Raw genomic sequence first — 14,417 nt, 5'->3', positions numbered from 1 at the left:
TCCTTGTTTTCTCCACTGCAGTTTTACCGTACTTGGGATGTTTTACATATTTTGCACAGATATTCTGTCTTTATTCTGGAGAAGCCCTGTGCCCCAAAGGAAAGTTCTCAGAGAGGGAAAACACATTTTGGCCAAGGTGCTGCTAAGCAGACAGAGGTGCTGGTAGCACTCAGCACTTCCAGCCTCTGCCTTGTGGTGGAGTGTTTGTCATGGGTTTGTGGCTGCCTGTAGGCCAGATCTCTGGGCAAGGCAGAAGGTTCTGGATGGTTATGGGGCTGGGAAAGCAGCGTATTGGCACAAAGCCATCTCCCTGTGCAGCCCTGCGCTGGGAACAGCATGCAGCTGGTGCACTAACACCACCTTGAAGGGCTTCATATGCTGTTTGACAATCAAATTTCAGTTAAATACAATATCTGAGCAGTTAAGGAGCAGAAAAAGTTGTCTTATTGTCCTTCAACAGGGTGACTGCTGATTCACTGTGCCCTCACATCACTGGGTGCTGGCCTTGGGGACCTCTGCCCCATGCTCCTTTTGGATGGGCACCCAATCTGCTGCAGGGCCACTCCTGTGTGAGCCAGCCCTCTGTGTGCCCCAGTTTGCCTTCTGTAAAACTCTGCAGTGGCTGCAGGTAAAGGAGGCTGTACTCCCACATGTTCTCAGCTGGGCTGAGTGGCTTCCAGTCGTGGATGAAGCAGATGTGAGTTCCACATCGGGGCTCTGCATCGCTCCCTGCAGCATGTGTGGGTAAACCTGGAGCTGGCTGTGAGCTGCTGAGATGGGGAGCTCCAAGCAGTGCAGGAACAGCAGCCCAGGGTATCCACAGAAATGGCTCTGCCTGTTGGTGATGCTCAGCTGCAGCCCAACAGCAGTGTGGTGGATCTGTGGATGGATCTGTGGATGTGTGAGATGCACAGCCGTAGCACAGCACGGTACAGCAGCTCTTGAGCAAATCTCTCTCCAGCTTTGTGATGAGGAATTGTGCCTGAATCCAGACCATCCTGAAATTTGGATCACAGCACCCTCATCTTGACACTCAGGTGTCCTGAGTGCTGCAGGGAAATGGTTTTGAACTAAAAAAGGGTCGACTTAGATTAGCTATAAAGGAAAAATGTATTTTTACGTTGAAGTTGGTGAAACACTGGCACGGAGAGGCGGTGAATGCCCCATTCCTGGAAACATTCAAGGCCAGGTGAGATGGGGCTCTGACCAGCTTGATCTAGTTGAAGATATCCCTGCTGGTTGCAGGGTGGGTTGGACTACATGGCCCTTGAAAGGTCCTTCCAAACCCAAACCGTTCTAATTCCATGAACGAGGAAAAAGGAACAATATCAGCGTTATAGAGGTGAGGAGAACTAAAGTGATCACAAAGCAAGGCTGGGGCACAGACCCTCCTGTGGGTGTCCCACACACAGGACGGCAGTGATGTCCCCAGCCCCCGGGGACCCCTCCCGGGCTCTGCATCCCGAACTCTCGGGAGCGCTGCTCCCCGACGGGACGGAAGGGCTGCAGGAGCGCTCCCGGGGAGCCGGGAGCCGCCCGCCGTGCGGGCTGTGCCGTGCCGGGAGGCAGCGCCGCTCCCTGCCCGCCCCGAGCCGCCGCCGCCCCCCGCCCGCCCCCGGCCCCGCCCGCCCCGCGGGCCGCGCTCGGCGGAGCCGCCGCTGGGCCGGAGCGGGGCTGCGGCGGCGGTGAGTACACGGGGGGACACGGGGGACACGGGGGACACGGGGGGACACGGGGGGACACGGGCACCCCACGGCTCGGCGCTGTGCCGGGCGGGACAGGGGCTGTGCCGCGGGGCTGACCCCGCCGGGGACCGCCACCTTCGCAGAGGGGACAGACGTGCGGTTCAGGCACGGCTGCTGAGCGGACAGACAGACAGACAAACAGACAGACAGACACTTGTGCTCTCCGCTGTCCGCGCCCGCCGCGGGAGGCTGAGCGCACCCGGGCTCTTGGATGCTCTTCCAAGGCATCGCTGTTACTTTGCGTGGAGTGGGGACCAGACCTTCGCTGGTAACTGTCACAACTAAATAGGAAATTTGGAGAGAGGCAGGAAAGGATCTCCCTAAGGATGTGCTCACGCTTTGGTGCATCTCTGCCCGGCGTTTCTCCTCTGTGACTAAAGGTCTCCAGCCCCGCATGGAAGGACGGTCTGTAAGTGCCGTGGAGGGACGGGTGTGGAGGTGGATTTCTACTTGATGGCGGTGGGAGATGTTCAAAACTCTTTTCTTTTCTCGTGTTGCTTGAAAAGAGCGTTTTTCTGAGTAATGCTTAGTAGACCCTATGAATCACCATCTGCATAACTTTATATGGGGGCTGCTATTCTCAGCATTTGACTGGAACTATGTAAACTATCAACATTCGTATCTGTTTGTACATGCAACGTGCAAATCTATTCCCCGGAAAACTATTTCAGAGCAGGTCAAAGGAGACAGGGCAGAACAAAATGTCAGGGTGCCTCGGAGAGTGGAGAAGGGTGTTTGAGAGCCGGCAATTGCCGTGGCTCCGTGAAAACTTGTGCTGGGGATGCTCATGGGGAGGGAGAGCTGCTGTGCAGACGCTGAGTGCCCCGGGAGCGGAGCCGGGAGAGGCTCCGGGAGCCCCGGGTCCTGCCCCAGCCTCTCCCCTCGCTCCCTGCTCCGCTCCTTCAGACTCTTCTGCCAGCGGTTTGTGTGCTGAGAAAACCCCGTGGGTCTTTCAGAGAGGCTCAGGAGAGCTGTGGCAGCCCGAGAAGGGGCTTGGCAAGGGGACAGCGCTGTGGTAATGTCACCCAGCGGTGGCAATGTCACCCAGCGGTGGCAATGTCACCCAGCCGCCCCCGCACAGGCGCTGCGGGAGCACGTGTGGGGAGCTGGGGGAGCTCGCAGCGGCGCTCCCTGCGCTGGGTTTGTCAAGAGAGAGAAGAGTTTATTCTCTCGAGCTGTCAATCCATCACCTCCCAGAGGCTTCTCCACCAGAGGCTCCTCCACCTTCCCTCCGCCTCCCCCTCGCCTCCAGCTCTCCCAGATGTGCTCAGTGCTGGAGGCTGCGAAATTCCCCGTGCCCGGGAAGGGGAATCACAGCATCTCCTAAATCCCACCAGGGAGATCAGAGGTCTCCCAAACCTCACCAATCTGACCCCAGAATGAGGAGTGTTTGTTGCAGGTGGTGAACATTCCAACTCTTGCTGCAGGTTCAGTCCAGTGTTTCAGTTTGGAGTGACCTGACATTTCCACACAGTTGGATCGAGAGCTTTGCTGTAGGGGTTTTTTGGGGTGATTTTTTTTTCCCTCTAAACAATATGCTGAAATTTCTGCATGAAAACGCATTGCTGTCCAGAGGAGCTGCATTCACAGGTCAGTGGGGTCCTTGTGCTCTCCTGAGCATCTCCTGCTGCAAGGCACCCTGAGTCCAGCCCTTCTGTTGTGTCCTGCTGGTGTTCAGTGATGGTTTGGGGATGCTGATCCCTGATCTAATGCCATCTCCAACAGTCTCTTGTCCATCTCAGCTCAGCCAAGCCCCTGCCATTCAGGAGGGAGCATCCAAATGTGCCCCCCATTACAGAGGGAAGCTCTGCCTCCTCTCAGCCCATGACTGCCTTCCCAGAGGGTGGCCACAGCTGAGGACCACTGGCCACAGGCAGCCCAGGTGGCATTTTGGGCTTGTGACACTGGAACAAAAGCTGGAGTGAGCTGTTGGGGCTCCCACTCCTGCAACTTTCCTAAATCTCAATTCTCATCAGATTCCTTCATTAAAGTTGATTAGATCAGATAGTGTTTCTTTCACTACAAGGTAATTTAGCTTTCCATTTAGTGGGCCCATCTGATAAATAACAGCTTGAAATAACAAAATTCCACCTGGCCTTGATGACACCAAGTCCACGCTGGGCTTCTGCTCCTTGCCTAGCTCTGGCTCTGCACTTCCACATCTCAGGGTACAATTTAAGACCCCTCAGTAGGAGATGAGCCCTGTCTGGAGGAATGGAGACCACAGCCACCACATTCTTGTCCTGTTACTGACACACAGGCAAAGTGACAGATGAAGGATGGATGAAGGCAGAGGTGACAGCTGAGTGTGGGTCATCCATCTGTCCACCAGCCTCTGCTTGAGCTCCTCCTCTGTCCTGGCCATCCCTCACGTGCAGCTCTCCACTGGCACTGCCACCATGACAAACCTTCACAGTGGAGTCACCCAGGCCTGAATCTGTTTGGGGGTGTTGGTGCTTAATTCCCACATGGTCCAAAGCTTTTTGTCCATTGAGAAGTGGGAGCTGAACCTGCATCTTCTTGCTGGGCAGTGAGCGGGGTCAGAGGGGATGTGGTGGGACCTCTCCTGGTTAATTGGTTTAATTGGGAGCTGGGGATGCACAAGCTGAGGAAGCAGATGCTTGCTGTTTGCTGGAGAAAGCAATGGGGACTGAGATCAGAAACCAGTTCCCCCTCCCCAAGTTTTCCAGCACCAGGGAAACTCTCTGCATGTGATATTTTGCTGAGAAGGGCCCCCCAGCAGGAACATGTGGCTCTACCTCACCTGTTTTGTTGTCAAACCAACCCCAAACCACCCTGATAGGGAGGGTGAAGGTGGTGATAACACCTGCAGGATCGATCTTGACAGGAAGTTGAGAAGGTCTGCACTGGAGCTGACCCAGGCAGGCAAGGTTTTGTGTGCCAAACTTCATGTTCATGAAGATCGAGCAGATTTTTCAATATAATCAGTTCTGGAGGAGAAAACAGGCACACTGATAATTCATAAGTGATGACATCTTACATTTATGTCCCTCTCTCTGACCTCTTTCATAAACCATGCTTTGAAAACCCAGGAAAGCCAGCTGGCATTCCTCCAAGTCTGGGAGGAAGTCTGGAATAAAACCCACAGAGAAGAGCTGTGAAAGCACCCAGAGCTGGGGTGTCCATCCTGCCTTGTTGTGCTGTGTTGCTCCTTGAAAATTAGGATGTTTTTATGAGGCTGTTGGGAAGCTGATGGGTCCAACCTGACTCTGACTTTGCTCTTCCCAAGGGCTTCCCATCTGAGATGGTGGGAATGCCCCTTATGGTAAACAATAATGTCTAAAGAGGCTGCCAGCCCCGCAGACCTCCTCGCTCAGTTGTTGTCTTCCACGAGCTTCTCCTGCTCAAACCTGGCGCCCTTCTTGTCTTACAGGACGTGGTCTCTCCCATGCCTTGTCTCCCTCTTCTCCCCTCCTGAGCCCTTCTCCTGAGGGATGGCAGCCGCCTCTTTCCGCTACGGCCTGACCATCACGGGGGCGGTGCTGCTGGTGACCGGGACGCTGTGCTTCGCCTGGTGGAGCGATGGGGAGGTGGGCTCCGGCAGCGGGGCTCGCCTCCTGCCTCCCCGGGGAGCCGAGGCCGTGCCCAGCTCCTCCTCCTCCTCCTCCAGCGCCCTGCTGCGCTCCGTCAGCTTCTTCTGCTGCGGCATCGGCGGCATCCTCCTCATCTTCGGCCTCCTGTGGTCCGTGAAGGCCAATGCCAGGGTGGTGTCCCGGCGCTACCAGTACCATTTCCCCCGGGACCTGCAGTACTTCACGGCGGAGCCTCCGGAGAAGTGGAACTGCAGGTGGGAACCTCGTCCCAGCCAGCGCCTGGGTGGGCAGAGGTGCAGGGTGGGTCTGGCTGTCCCTGAGCCTAAACCTGCTCCCAGCCTGGCTGGCTGGTGAGCTCACAGGGGCGGTGACACTGCTCTGTGCCCTCCTCCTGCTCCCCCAGCAGATGCTCCTGCTCATCAGTGTCAGCCCGAGCCCCCGCTGTCCCCTCCCTGCCCACCCCCTCCGTGCCCACGCTGCATCCAGCTCTTCTGGCCCTGCAGGATGCCCAGGGACACAAGTCCTCAACAGGGCCACCGAGCAGAAGAATACATTGGTTTTCTGGCACAAGGTTTGGATGTGGGCGTGGGGAGGGGTCACTCAGAGCTCCAGTCCTGGTCTCTAAGGTCTGCAATGCTCTGTAAGGATGAGGGTGGTTGTAGCATCCTTAATGGAAGGAGAAAAATCTTTCTTACAAGGGAGTTAAATGAAAAAAAAAACGGAAAATAATCCTCGGAGTGGCATCAAGATAGGAGTGTAGGCAGAAGGTCCTTTATGAAACCCATTTCAGGGTATAGAAAGACTCCTTGCCCTGCCCTGAACACCACTGCTGCTTTTCAGGTTCCCTAAATCTTCCAGTGTGAGCCTAAGATTCACTCCCCCTTCTTCATTTAAAAGTTTTTTGATCAAAAGGATTTTTATTTTTTTTTTCTGGAGACTGCTGTGGAAGCAGAGCCGGCCCTTCCCAGTGCTGCATTGTGGGGTCACAGCAAAGATCTTGGCTGTGAATAAATCGGGCTCTGAGGAAAAGCAGCACTGAAAGAAACTCCTAAGAACATTAAACCATGAAAACACAGTTGCAGTGGGAAGCACGTTCCTGGCTCTCCAGGGGTTTCAGCACCCCTCTGGATATCTGTGAGCCTGTGAGCCGCTCTGGCTGTCTGGGGGGAGGTTCCTTGTCCCAGGGAGGGACTTTGCTGTGCCCCTGTGGGGAATGTCCCTTTCCCTGAGCTCCCAGCTCCCCTGCTGGATGGGATGCTGCACCCTGGCAGTGCTCGTGCTGCAGCAGCTCCTCCAGCCCCAGCAAAGCATCCTGTGCTGGGATACATCCCCCTCTCCACACTTCCAGGGTAGCATTCCTGTGCAAGCTGAGGCTGTTGGGCAAAATCTCTGGCAGAGAAGCCTAGGGCAGTCTGCCTGGGACAGAGATCTGCCAAGTTCAGGATGGAGGCATCCCTGTGGAGCACATGGCTTTTCCTGTGGGCCAGCTGTGCCCTCCCCTGCCTGCTGCCTCCCCAGCACACTGGGCAGGGTTTCACCTGCAGTGATGGGTTGCTTTCACAGCATTCCCAGCTTTGGGACTGCACCATTCTGCAGGGTGCGAAGCAGGGCCATGCACAGGGCAAAGGTTGTCAGAGGTTTTCCCTGTACACAAGCTGTGTTTGCTCAGGAAATCTCTGCTGGAAGTGGCACCAGGCTTGGCCAGTGCAGGGAGGGCTCTGGCTGGCATAGGGGTGGGGTGTGATCACAGTGACCTGGTGTTTGTCCAGATCCTTGTGCCAAACTGCTCCCCCAGCTGTTGGCAGCCTCTGTTCTCCAGGGAGTGAATTAGGGGCTAGGCATGATGAGGATGCCCTTCTTCCCATGGGATCCTCTTGCAAAAACCTCATGGATGTCAGGGATCAGCTGACATGGTCACCGCTGGACACATGACACATGACACTTCAGCAAAACCAGCCCATGTGCTATCCCCAGCACACACCTTAATCACAGGGATGCTCCAGACAGTGGGGTTAATGGGATGTTGGGATGCTCCAATTAAAGGGGCACCGGGATCCTCCAGTTGGGTGCTGGGATACTCCAGACAATGTGGGGTTGATGGGATTTTGGAATGCTCCTGTTAAAGGGGCACTGGGATGCTCCAGCTGGGTGCTGGGTGCTCCAGCTGGGTGCTGGGATGCTCCAGTTGGGTACTGGGATGCTCCAGTTGGGTGCTGGGATGCTCCAGTTGGATGCTGGGATGCTCCAGCTGGGTGCTGGGATGCTCCAGTTGGGTACTGGGATGCTCCAGCTGGGTGCTGGGATGTTGACGGTGTGCTCTGCTGGGTTTCTTCCTCTCCCCTGGCAGCACCTGGGACTCCAGTGCCATCCCTACCTACGAAGAAGCGCTGACCTGCAGACCCGCCCACGGTGCCCCGGCCTACGTGCAGCCGCCGGGGAGGAAGGAGGAGCTCACGCCGCCCCTGTACCGCTACCTGGAGGAGGACGAGGGCTGGCAGGGCGGCCGCCGGCGCAGCTCCTCCGACAGCGCCCTGTTCCGCCCCAGCCCGTCGTGGCTGGACGCGCCGCAGCCCGAGGAGCCGCAGGCAACGCCTCCCCCCAGCTATGAAAACATCAGCATCAGGGGAGTCTGAGCTGCACAGCCCGGGCCGGGACTCTGCGGGTGCCTGCCCAGCCCCTCGGCTTTAAACTGAGCCTCTCCGCTGCGGGGGTGAGAGGAGGGTGGGCGAGGAGGGGAAGGGTCAGCCTGGCTTTCCCTCCTGCTGTCCGAGCCGTGGCTCCGGCGCTGTTGGGATTGCGGCTCCTGCGGGCACCTGAGGTTCAGAGCGTCGGGGGTGACCGGCATGTTTGAAAGCTTTCATATTTTTAATAAAACCACTGCTGGTTTCAGAGGCTTTGCATTCCCTGCTCCCACCCTGGGGAGCTCCTGTCAGGCCGGGTGCTGCCTGTTCAATAATAAATCTGCAGCAAAGACAGAGTAATCTGGCCAGAGAAAGCCCAGCTCCTTCTGCACCACTTGCTTCTCTGCCTTTGCAATGCCCCCTCCAGCCCTGTCTCCATCCCTTCCACCTTGCTTCCCTCAATACTGACTCCCCACGCCTCACTTCATGTGGTTCTGGAGATGCTCAGCGGGTCGTGCCTGTGGTCAGAGCATCCAAGTGCACTTGGCATTTCAGGCAACCTCCTGGAAAAGCCATCCTGAGTGGCACAGCCCCCTCCCTCCCTGCCCTCCACGGGTGGGTATGCAGCCCTGCCCAGAGGAAAGGCCAGCTGTGGCAGGGGCTGCTGCCAGTTCCTGTGTGCCACCAAAATCAAGGGCTGCCATGGACCCCCTGTGGCACTGCAGGGCTGCAGAGTGGCTGTGGAGCTGCTGCCACATCTAACACACTGTTTATAATGTAATTATTTGTCATCAACCAGGTGTATCGAGGGAATAAAACGAGGGAATAAATCAAGGCAATAAAACAAACACTCCCTGGCTGTCGGATGTGTGGTGGGAAGGAGACACCTTTTAACACCCGGCTCCAACTTAAGTGTACTCAGGGATACTTTGTCCTTCTCAGAGTGGACCAACTTCATCCTTTTCTGGCGTTAGTTCCTCCTTCACAGCCCCCTTGCTGCCCAGTGAGGCAACCTTAGCACTCAGCCAGAGCAAGGCAGGGTCTGTTCTAAACCCCTCAAGCTCCAAAAAAAAACAAAACCCCGGAACATTCCCTCTTTTCCTGTGGCAGTCCCACAGCCCTTGGGAACACGCTGGGCCCTGGCATCCCCCTTCTCTGGGGCTGTGCCAGCTCTGATTTATGCCCAAGTCCAGCTCCAGTGCCCAGGGCTGGGAAAATCCCAACAGCACCAGCTGCTCTGTGGGTCCCCATCCCTGCAGCCGTGCTCCCCTGTCCCCCCTGTCCCTTCCCCGGCGTGGGGTCAGGCTGGGTGTGCCTGCAGGGAAGGTAACCCGGACACGTGCCGGGTGGCTCCACTGGAGTGTGAACGGCGGGGCAGTGTTTGCATTCATTACAAACCCATTAAAAACTGGCTGGCTCAGCCCTGGGCAGGACCAGCTGATCCTCAGCTCCTGGCAGCCTCCGGAGAGAGAAGCCACTCCTCACCTGATGCTGCAGGTGCAGCCACAGGTGAACGGCCTTCCCCAAATCTCTCCTCCTGCCTCTCCTGCCCGGAGCCCATGGCGGAGGAGAAGACCTTCAGCTATGGGTTCATCATCTTGGGTTTCTTCCTGGTGATGGTGGGGATGTTCATCATGAGCGTGGACAAGCCCCAGTACTACATCACCTTCTGCGTCCTGGGTGTCCTGCTCGTGGCTGTGGGCATCACATGGAGCATGTGCCAGTGCTACCCAAAGGTAGGATCCTTCCCGCTGCTGGGCACCTTGGGGGGCTCCAGGACCCAGATGGGTTTTGGGGGGCTTTGCCTGCTGTGGATGTGGAGCCTCAGGTTTTTCCTCAGTTTCCCCAGGGGAAGCCAGCTGAGCAATCTGGAGGGGGAATTGTTGTTCTGGGAAGATTCTGTCTGCTTCACCCCCTGCACACCCCCTGAGCCTGGGGCTCTGCTTTCAAACAGGCAGCAGGGAATAATCCCGAGGAAGTAAACTTGTGATCGCCTCTCCCATGCAGCTCCTTCCTTGGGGTCTGGGGTTTGGAAGGCTCCTAGGACTTCCAAGAAGGGACTGTCGTGGTCATGGAGGTCGAAGGGTCCTGCCCCCTGAGCCCAGCCCTCACCTGCAGTCTCCTTGGCAGAGGGCACTGCCGGCACGGAGCACAGCCACACGTCCCTGCCTGGGAAATGGGCCTGGCAGAAAAGGGTTTTTTCCAAGGAGAGGGCATCTGTAGGACTGATCTGGGCACTGCTGGATGGTCTATCAACAACCTGGCTGCCCTCCAGAATGTGGGGGAGCCACCCCAGGACCAGCTGGGACCTCTGAGAGCAGCTGTGTTCTCTGGGGTTGGGGTGAAGCAGAAACCAGCTCCCCCAAAGCTGAGCTCAGTCCCAGCTAGGACGGAGATGTGGCTTTGCCACTGTGCTCGAGGCTCAAGGGTGGTTTCTGACCCCTGACCTCCTGTGTGGACCCTGGCACTCCCTCTGGGCTTGGGGACACGTGTGACTCCACAGGGGGAAAGGCACTGAGAGCAGGGCTCTGCTGGGTTCATTCATTCCTTACTGATTTCCCTCAAAAAAGCCATTTCCAAGGAAAACACCCTAACGTGGTGGGAGAAGACCCTAAACCCAGCTGAAGGAACACTCTGGCCCTTTTCCCACTCTGAGGGCTGAGGGTCCCTGTGATGCCCAGCACAGCCCCTGGGCTCTGCCTCTCTTTTCCCCCAGATAACGTTCATCCCTGTGGACCTCGAGGCTGAGAGATTCCTGGACCAGAAATCCACGGTGCTGCCACAGAAGGACACAGGGTGGGTCCCACAAAAGGGCAATGTGTGTCCCCTGAGGGCAGGGTCTGAGACTGGGGACAGCTGCACTCACTGCACCACAAAATGCCAAGCAGGGATCAGGCTGGGAGAGGCAAGGGCTGCCTGAGCCCCTCCAGGGCTGAGCCTGAGTGATGCTGGGGCATGCAGGGCATCCATTGTTGTTCCTGCAGGCATCCCCTGGCTCTGCTACTGGTGTGGGCAGTGACACGGCCTTGGTGGCATCTAAAGCCACTCCCTCAGGTGACAGAGCCCTGTGTGCACGCGCCTGAGCATCTCCCAGCTCCGTGGGGTCCAGGTCTGCTCAGCACCCTGTTCTCCCTTTGTCTGCAGCTTGATTTCCCCCTGCCCCAACCAAGAGGCCACCAGCAGCTACGAGAAGAGCCTGCCATCCTACGAGCAGATCCAGAGGCAGGGGGCCAGCTCAGCTCCGCTCCCAGCCGCGGCACAGCCTAGAGCCCGCAGCTGCTCCCAGTCGGCCGTGCAGGCCAGAGCAGAGATCCACCGGGAGCTGGGGGGCGCTGGAGACCCCTCCCAGGGCCTGGCACCTCGCCTGGAAGCAGCAGCAGGCAGCTGCAGGTATGTGGTGCCTGCAGGGCTGGGGTGGCACTGCTGGGATGTGGGGTGAAAATGGGGTGATCAGAGCCCCAGTGTTGGGGGAGGGAGGGGATGCAGAGGGGGTTTGCTGCTCTCACAGCACTGAGCCTCCACACCCTTGGCCCCACTGAAGCCCAGGTGGGGTCTCAACCCACCAGGATTCTCTGGGCCAAATTATTTCCCAGGAGGAAATTCAGATGGCCTTTGGTTGTAATTTGCAGTTTGATGTTTGTGGTTTTTGCATTTTGTTTTTATTTCATATGATCAATATAAACAGCGTCCCTCACAAGAATAACCCCAAAGTTCCTGGTCAGACTTTGATAGAAATGAGATGCCCAGCATCAAACCAGATGCCACATATGGTGCCCAAGCATTGGTTTGGGAGGTCCCAAAGGGCCCTGCAGGTGATGGGGGTCACTGTTCAGGCTCAGGGCATAGAACTTGGGTACCTGCCAAAATGTAGCTACAGCTGGGGTGGGTGCAGCACTTTCTCATCCCAGCTGTCGATTCAGGAAATGCAAGGACAGCCACTACATCACCCCATGGGCAGCAGGAACCTGGCAGGCAGGTGTCCCCACGAGGGCTGGGACAGGGACATCCCAGGGCCCCCCAGCCACCCAGCAAAAGGGATTGGTGATGCTGGGATGCTGGGAAGCCCCAGGGGGAACCGCAGCCGCTGCCCAGCCGTGTTTGGTGTGACCCTGTCCCCACAGCCCCGCCCGGCCAGCCCCGGGGGACGCCCCGCTGGCCTCCCTGCTGGAGGAGATGGACACGCCATCGCTGGAGGGCTCCGTGCCCGGCAGCCCCGCTCCGCAGAGCCGGACCCTGCCCTCCGCCACCCCGAGAACCTCCCCGGAGAGGGGAGAGCACCCCCGATCCCCCTGGAAAGGCCCTGCCGAGGAGGATGACCTCTACTACGGGCTCCAGGAGGAGCCGGATGCTCTGCTCAGGGAGAGTGATGGACTTTTCGAGCCTGAAAACTGATTTCCTGGGAAGAATGGCCACTCGGCGTGGACTCACCTCATGGAGGGGACACACAGGTCACAGCCCGGAGGAAAGGGGGCTGTGCCCAGAAGTGCAATGATCCCAGCCTCCTGCCTGCCCCTGTGCCAAGCTGCAGCCCCTGTGCACACCCAGCCACTCAGGAGGCTGTCATTTCCCCCAAACCCAAAGGGGGTACACCCAGCTCCAGAATTCAACAGAATATGGGACAAGGCCCCCTTGCCAAAGGCATTTGGGTGGGCACAGAGAAGCTGAGCTGGGCATAAATACTGTGCTTGGGAAGGGAAAGGATTGGCTGTGCTGTTTGGAACAGGATCAGGTTTAGGTAGGCAGAACATGCTCTATGCAGATGGGTCTTACCAGGCAGAGATGCCCTCAAAGTCTTTTTCCCCCTTACCCAAGCTCTGCTGAAATTAAAATTCCATCCTGAGTCTCCTGCAGCGGGCAGCCTTCATATCTCCAGCTTGGGAGAGGGGTGATGGAGGTGACAGATTGTGCTGTCCCCTGTCTCCTGCACAAGGACCAGCTTCCAGCACTCTTGGGAGCACAGAGAGGAGGACACAGCTGAGCCAAAACCCTGATGATGGCACTTGAGGTGGTGGCTTTGCACATTGTCTGCTGGGTCAGTGTTAGAGCTGCAGGTGGGTTTGCAGGCTGGCACCCACCGTCCCCAAACTTCCTGTGAATAATAAGTGTTTGTTCCAAACCACGTGGATGGATCTCAGCCTGGTTTGTCACCATGACAGGGACAGCACAAGGGCTCTCCACAGCCTGTCTGCAGCACACAGGGGTGGCAGTGCTGGTGGCAGCCACAGCCCTTGGCTGCTGGGGGCTGCGGGGTTCTGCAGGGCTGAGCCTCCCCAGGGCAGCTGGGTTTGGGCCAAAGCCTCAGTGGATCCAACAGCACGGGGATGCTGAGAGTCCCTTGCTGTGTTTTGGGAAAGCTGGGCTGGATCTGCCTGTGCAGATCTGCCTGTCCCAGGAGGCTTGGGAGCTCATGTCTGCTGGCAGAGGAGCGCTTCAGCAAATTCCATAGAGTCACAGAACTGAGTTGGAAGGGAGCTTAAAAATACTGCAGTTCCAACCCTCCAAGCACAAAAGTGGGGGAAAGCTGTCCTCCAGCACCCGAGGGGGAGCGGGCATGAGAGCCCTGGGAGGATGTTCCTGTGCTCCCTTGCCACCTTTGCTGTTTTGTGTGTTTTATGTGCTTTGCTGGTGGAGTGCAGGATGTGCAAGAAAAGGCTGTACCTGAGGGGTCACAGCCCTGTGACACCCCTGCTGCTGTTCCTGCACCCTTGGCTCACCTTGGTGTCCCCAAAGCAGCCAGGGAGAAGGGCAGGGAGCACCTACGCACTTGGGTTGTTTATAGCCAACAGGAGGGTGGGGAGTGAAGGCTGCAGTGTTGGCTAAACACTGTCACAGGACTGTGAGATGCTCTGCAGGAGGAAGCATTACCAGATGGAGTGCATGGACTCAGCTCCTGCTTGTCCTTTCCAGTGTGGGGGGTGTGGTGGCTCTGGGAATGCTGTTTGGTCGCGGCCATGTCTCACTGAGTTTCAGAGGGTGCCTGGGGCGGGATGTCACTCTGTGTCACTGCTCCTGTGGAGTGTGGGGATCTGGTAGAGACCCAGAAGCTTTCACCTATAGAACCTCAGAATGTTTGGGCTGGGAAAGGACCTTGAAGAGCATCTTGTTCTCAGCCCCCTGCCATGGGCAGGGACACCTTCCACTAGACCAGGTTGCTCCAAGGTCCGTCCAGCCTGGCCTTGAGTGTTCCCAAGGATGGGACATCCACAGCTTCCCTGGGAAAACTGTGCCAGGGCTTCACAGTCCAAAGCCCCTCCCTGCCCTCCTGTAGTCTCTGTGCTGGAAGGGGCTCTAAGGTCTTTCTGGAGCCTTCTCTTCTCCAGGAAGAACACTCTCTCAGAATTTCCTCACAGAAGTGATTCCTGCCTCATGCCTTGGCACCCGCTTTCATTTTTGGCAAAATAAATCTGTTTTCTGGAAGCATTTCTCCAGGCAGAGGCAGGGGAGGGGGCTGTCACGGGGCCTGGACCCTCTCCCCACGGAACCCTTTGTGCATCCCC

General features: G+C 57.4%; 2 protein-coding genes across 3 annotated transcripts; both read left to right on the top strand.

Moving 5' to 3' along the window:
- Window positions 1–1,603: 1,603 nt before the first annotated feature.
- Window positions 1,604–8,188, top strand: TMEM61 (transmembrane protein 61). Of its 2 annotated transcripts, none has more exons than XM_063407019.1 (3): window positions 1,604–1,685; window positions 5,140–5,553; window positions 7,647–8,188. In XM_063407019.1, the coding sequence occupies exons 2-3, from the start codon at window positions 5,201–5,203 to the stop codon at window positions 7,930–7,932; spliced, it is 639 nt and encodes a 212-aa protein (XP_063263089.1). In that variant the 5' UTR covers window positions 1,604–1,685; window positions 5,140–5,200; the 3' UTR covers window positions 7,933–8,188. The 2 variants fall into 2 exon arrangements, with proteins under 2 accessions (XP_063263089.1, XP_063263088.1); XM_063407018.1 differs by lacking the exon at window positions 1,604–1,685 and adding an exon at window positions 1,785–2,154.
- Window positions 8,189–9,379: 1,191 nt separating this feature from the next.
- Window positions 9,380–14,322, top strand: BSND (barttin CLCNK type accessory subunit beta). The gene is made up of 4 exons (XM_063407017.1): window positions 9,380–9,656; window positions 10,637–10,716; window positions 11,065–11,310; window positions 12,042–14,322. The coding sequence occupies exons 1-4, from the start codon at window positions 9,480–9,482 to the stop codon at window positions 12,310–12,312; spliced, it is 774 nt and encodes a 257-aa protein (XP_063263087.1). The 5' UTR covers window positions 9,380–9,479; the 3' UTR covers window positions 12,313–14,322.
- The last annotated feature ends 95 nt before the right edge of the window (window positions 14,323–14,417 follow it).

This window comes from Prinia subflava, chromosome 10, assembly GCF_021018805.1.
Source record: "Prinia subflava isolate CZ2003 ecotype Zambia chromosome 10, Cam_Psub_1.2, whole genome shotgun sequence".
Lineage (NCBI taxonomy): Eukaryota > Metazoa > Chordata > Aves > Passeriformes > Cisticolidae > Prinia > Prinia subflava.
The sequence above is the reverse complement of the archived record's forward strand: the minus strand, read 5'-3'. Positions and strand labels throughout refer to the sequence as shown.